This window comes from Chiloscyllium plagiosum, chromosome 6, assembly GCF_004010195.1.
Source record: "Chiloscyllium plagiosum isolate BGI_BamShark_2017 chromosome 6, ASM401019v2, whole genome shotgun sequence".
NCBI classification, from domain to species: domain Eukaryota; kingdom Metazoa; phylum Chordata; class Chondrichthyes; order Orectolobiformes; family Hemiscylliidae; genus Chiloscyllium; species Chiloscyllium plagiosum.
In genome coordinates, this window is record NC_057715.1 from 86,496,040 (window position 1) to 86,500,644 (window position 4,605).

General features: G+C 39.3%; 1 protein-coding gene across 1 annotated transcript in view; it reads left to right on the forward strand.

Moving 5' to 3' along the window:
- The window catches only part of brca2 (BRCA2 DNA repair associated), a 144,394-nt gene that overhangs the window by 65,213 nt on the left and 74,576 nt on the right, over nucleotides 1–4,605 (forward strand). Inside the window, exon 16 of the mRNA XM_043692705.1 lies at nucleotides 2,316–2,503. Within this exon, the coding sequence (XP_043548640.1) occupies nucleotides 2,316–2,503 (188 nt within the window). The remainder of the gene's footprint in view (nucleotides 1–2,315; nucleotides 2,504–4,605) is intronic.

The following is a 4,605-nucleotide window of genomic DNA, read 5'->3' on the forward strand; positions in this document are numbered from 1 at the left end:
TCTTCAAAAAACTCAATCAAGTTTGTGGGACATGATTTCCCACACACAAAGCCATGTTGACTATCCCTAATCAGTCCTTTCCTTTCCAAATACATGTACATCCTGTCCCTCACAATTCCCTCCAACAACTCGTCCACCACCGAGGTCAGGCTCGCTGGTCTATAGTTCCCTGGCTTGTCTTTACCGCCTTTCTTAAACAGTGGCACCACGTTTGCCAACCTCCAGTCTTCCAGCACCTCACCTGTGACTTTCGATGATACAAATATCTCAGCAAGAGGCCCAGCAATCACTTCTCTAGCTTCCCACAGAGTTCTCGGGTACACGTGATTAGGTTCTGAGGATTTATCCACCTTTAACCGTTTCATGACATCGAGCACTTCCTCCTCTGTAATCTGGACATTTTGCAAGATGTCACCATCTATTTCCCTACAGTCTATATCTTCCATATCCTTTTCCACAGTAAATACTGATGCAAGATATTCATTTAGTATCTCCCCTATTTTCTGTGGCTCCTTGCTGATCTTTGAGGGGTCCTATTCTCTCCCTAGTTACCCTTTTGTCCTTAATTTATTTGTAAAAACCCTTTGGATTCTCCTTAATTCTATTTGTCAAAGCTATCTCATGTCCCCGTTTTCCCCCAAGCTTTTCTTCTTATTCAAAAATAGCACTTGGATTGATTGGTTGCGTTGTGGTCATTGGGAAATGTACCTGAGCAGAGTTGTGCCCCAGCCTTTCATGTGTTTGGCCAAGGTCTGAGCATGTACTGCCTATTTCTAGGTGACAGGGCCCTGTGTTTGTATATACGGAGCTTCTTGCAAGTGTAAGTGAGCCATTTGCAAGCCTAACAAATTGGTTTAAATTATTTCAATTTTAAGTTGGTTGCTAGCATAATTCTTAGATTCTTCAGCAATCTCAAAATCACGTCTGTTGTTTGACACTGTTAGGGGTTTTACAGACATGACCTGCTGAGTATAGCTAATCTTCCTGTTGCAAACAAGCCCAAGGGATGAGCTATCTGATACAATCCACTTATTGGCGGTAGCAATCACTTGCCATTGAGTATGATTGTCCATCGAGGGAATTCTGTCTCTGGTCTTTGTGAGGCTGATGAGCCGATCCTAGAGTTGGATCTCCAACTGCACATTTGGCATTTCTCTGCACATCTCCCTGCACTCTGTTAGTCATTATGATATATGGTCCACATATCTGGCATCAAATCGATGCTGAAATTCATATAACTGATTACACATTTGTGGTAGGCAGAATGTACTTTTAGCTTAACAACTACATCTGTTGCTGAAGAATACCACTTGTGTTATTACTATACAGTAACAGTGAGAAATGGTTATCTTCACAAGTTGCTTAAACCTGTAGTGTAATTTTAAATAGACTGGGCACTTTTTGGGGTGGTTGTAGCCTTCGGCCATATTCGTGAGTTTGAGAGATACAGAAAGCAATGATTTGAAAGAGACTGCCATTATCCAGTTTTGTTGTACCATTTTTTTCGCATCAAATTTCACTAAGCGAATACCTCCACCCTATTTACGTGGTTTCCAATAAAGCTGAACCTTTGGTACCTGAAACAGAGGACTCCTTAACTTGTTAAATTGCCAGTTATGTGAATTCCCATGGCAACGTTTTGACTAGCGGTTGCTTTGCTTTGACAGTGTTGGGGTGGGGTGGATGGGACGGACAGGGGGAGCAGGTGGGGCAGGGGCAGATGACAGATGTGTTGGGCGGGGTTAAGGGTCAGACTTTCTCTGACTAACTGTCCAAAATGCCTGGTCATTGGTTCAATGTTGTCAAAACAGTAAAATTCAAATTCAATTGACTTTTACTATCTTGTGGCATAATTTAAACTGGTTGAACTCGAAAACAGTTGTTGTGAAAACAACTCCGTGTCTATGTTACAGTCAAAAATGTTACATCTTTCAATTTTTCAGCACATAGATGTTGCCATCTTTAACTCTCTCTCATATGTACAGTACACACCCTCAACTTCATAACACAAAAATTTAAACCTTCTCAGAAGAAAATCCAAAGTTGTGTTGTACTCTTTGGACTAGATTGCCATATGGCCCATGCTTGTAACTTGGTACACCTGGTTAGATTTGATCTTGAGGTTATAATGTAAGTGGTAGAACAGTAGACTAGCGGGAGAGCCTTGTAGAATTAATACCAAAGCCAGTGTTGTACTCTGATCAGAGGGACCTAAACCAATGGATAATATTTGAAGTGAAAATAGGACCAAGAAACAATTCAAAAATGACAATATATCAAATGGATTAGTAATTGAACTATCGTGTTTTCTCCAGCTATACACTTACGGAGTCAGCAGAGGTACTTTGAAGGTACGAGCAGAAAATGCCGAATCATTTCAGATCAACAGTCGAGAATTTTTCAGCGAGGAACTGGTTAAAGCTGGAAATGGATTGCAGCTTGCTGATGGTGGTAGGCTTATACCTGACGATAATGGAATGGCAGGAAAAAGTGAATTTTACAGGTTAGAGATATATAGCTATATTTTTCTTCAACATCAGATTAAAATTTTATTACAAATGTGCACTGACCATGTCTGCTGAAATTTAAATCCACCTTCTGGTTACCCATTCTGCAAGTTTGCACTGATTTTAATATGCTGTGGGAACTTGCAACACAGTATTTTAAAAGAGAAAATCTGATAGTCAACTTAAATTGTCCTAATATGACAAATATAATGACAAAGGGACGTAAGATGCTTGTCCACTTTTCGTCGGCAGATATTGACAGTTAAAGTAGTGAAAAAGAACAGAAAAATTTCAAAAATGACTTGACAATTCCATAAGGATTGGTTCATGTGACCCTTTTTGAGCCTGCTCTGGCCAGTGCAGTTAGATCATGGTGGATCTGATTTTAATGTCAACTTTAGATTCCTGCATATCCCTGACAATCATTATGCAAGTTGAAAATGTACTTGTGATTTGCCTTTGCCTTTGCCTTTGATTTCATTCAACTTTTCAGTACACTACATCATGACACTGAGGCAGACAGCTAAACTAAATTAGCCTCTTTCTACCCTCTGTATTAAAAGCACACTAAAATTAAACTATCAAAGAATCAGCACATTGGTTCTTAACCAGACTTTTGAATCAATCTCATGATTATGTAAATAATCATCTTCCAAACATCAATTTTGTATCTTGAACAAAAGACTTGCATATTTATTAAATGCACAATAACTTTAGCAGAGAGAAAACTAAACAGCACAGTACATCCATCAACACCTTTAAATGCAGAAAATATGTTTCCAGGTCTCATTCACACAAAGGCAAACAGACAGTTAACACTGGATAAATAAAAGAAAATAACAAAGCTGGCTAAATTTCTTAAGTATCTTTCACAATGTATTGTTGCACAGGCATAGATAGGTAATTCTTCATTGGTTTTCTGGAACTGCCAATCACAGTCACCTTCTTAGTCTGCCCAACAAAAGGCAGCAAGTTGGCACTCTGTTTTCTATTATTTGCGCTTCCAAAAAGCAGTGTAACAGATTAGGCAAGGAGCTTTCAAATCTTCGTGCTGTCTTGTCATCAACCAAGCTAGTCTACTCTGAAAAGACAGATTCAACTGAATGTCTTCCTCATGGCTTAATTACCATTCAGCAACAACCATTTGCTTGAACACAGCATCTCTTCCAGGCTTGCTGGAACCAATTCCCAGGTGCTGACCTCATTAATGGCCTACTTCAACTATCTGTATAAACACCGTGCTCTTTGTGAGGTTATTGTATCTGTTGGAACTGTTTTAACCGTGACCTAGCCTGCAATTTGCCTCCAGGCTTGCACCCTCAAACAAGGCTTGGTTAGTCTGTTCTTTTCTTTTTATCGCAAACTGTTTCAATATCTGCAAATTATTCTTAGCTTACGACTCCCAGTTCGGAGCTTCAAACCAAAATTAAGAAATATAAAATTATACAAGTACTGAAACATCAGCTAGGGTTCTAACAATTGATGAAACCATTTCATCTAATTCTTCCAAGTGAAGATTGTTCTGTGTCGCTGTTGCTTAGCATTGACTGCATCTTTAAAACTTTATTGATATTTATGATCTGTCTTGAAAATGCACTTGGTCCAGCAGAGCAGAATCTAGTTATGTTCATTCTCAATGTGTGCCTCCTCCTAATCTCCAATTAGATCTTTCAATTCACCTCCTGTATTGCCCTATTCCATCTCCGTACTGCAACATTAAACCTCACTTGAAGTGCACAATTGTTATCTGCTTCAGTCATTGTAGGGCATGTTCTATGTTCTCGGCACTTTGTCTCCTGTAATCTCGAATGAAACTCTTATCTATCCTGTGTTAGTAAAGATGTCTTTATGTACTCATTTTTTTTTTAAGTTGTGCCATTTCACCAAGACTGAGAATCTCCTATTTCTTGGACAACTCTTCTAAGGTACAAGGTATAGGAAACACCTCTGCTTATTCAATAATCTAAAAATGTCCTCTTCATTTCTCTCTCTCTCTCTCTCTCTCTCTCTCTCTCTCTCTCTCTCTCTCACACTCACTCTCACACTCTCACACACACTCTCTCACACTCACACTCTCACACTCACTCTCTCACACTCA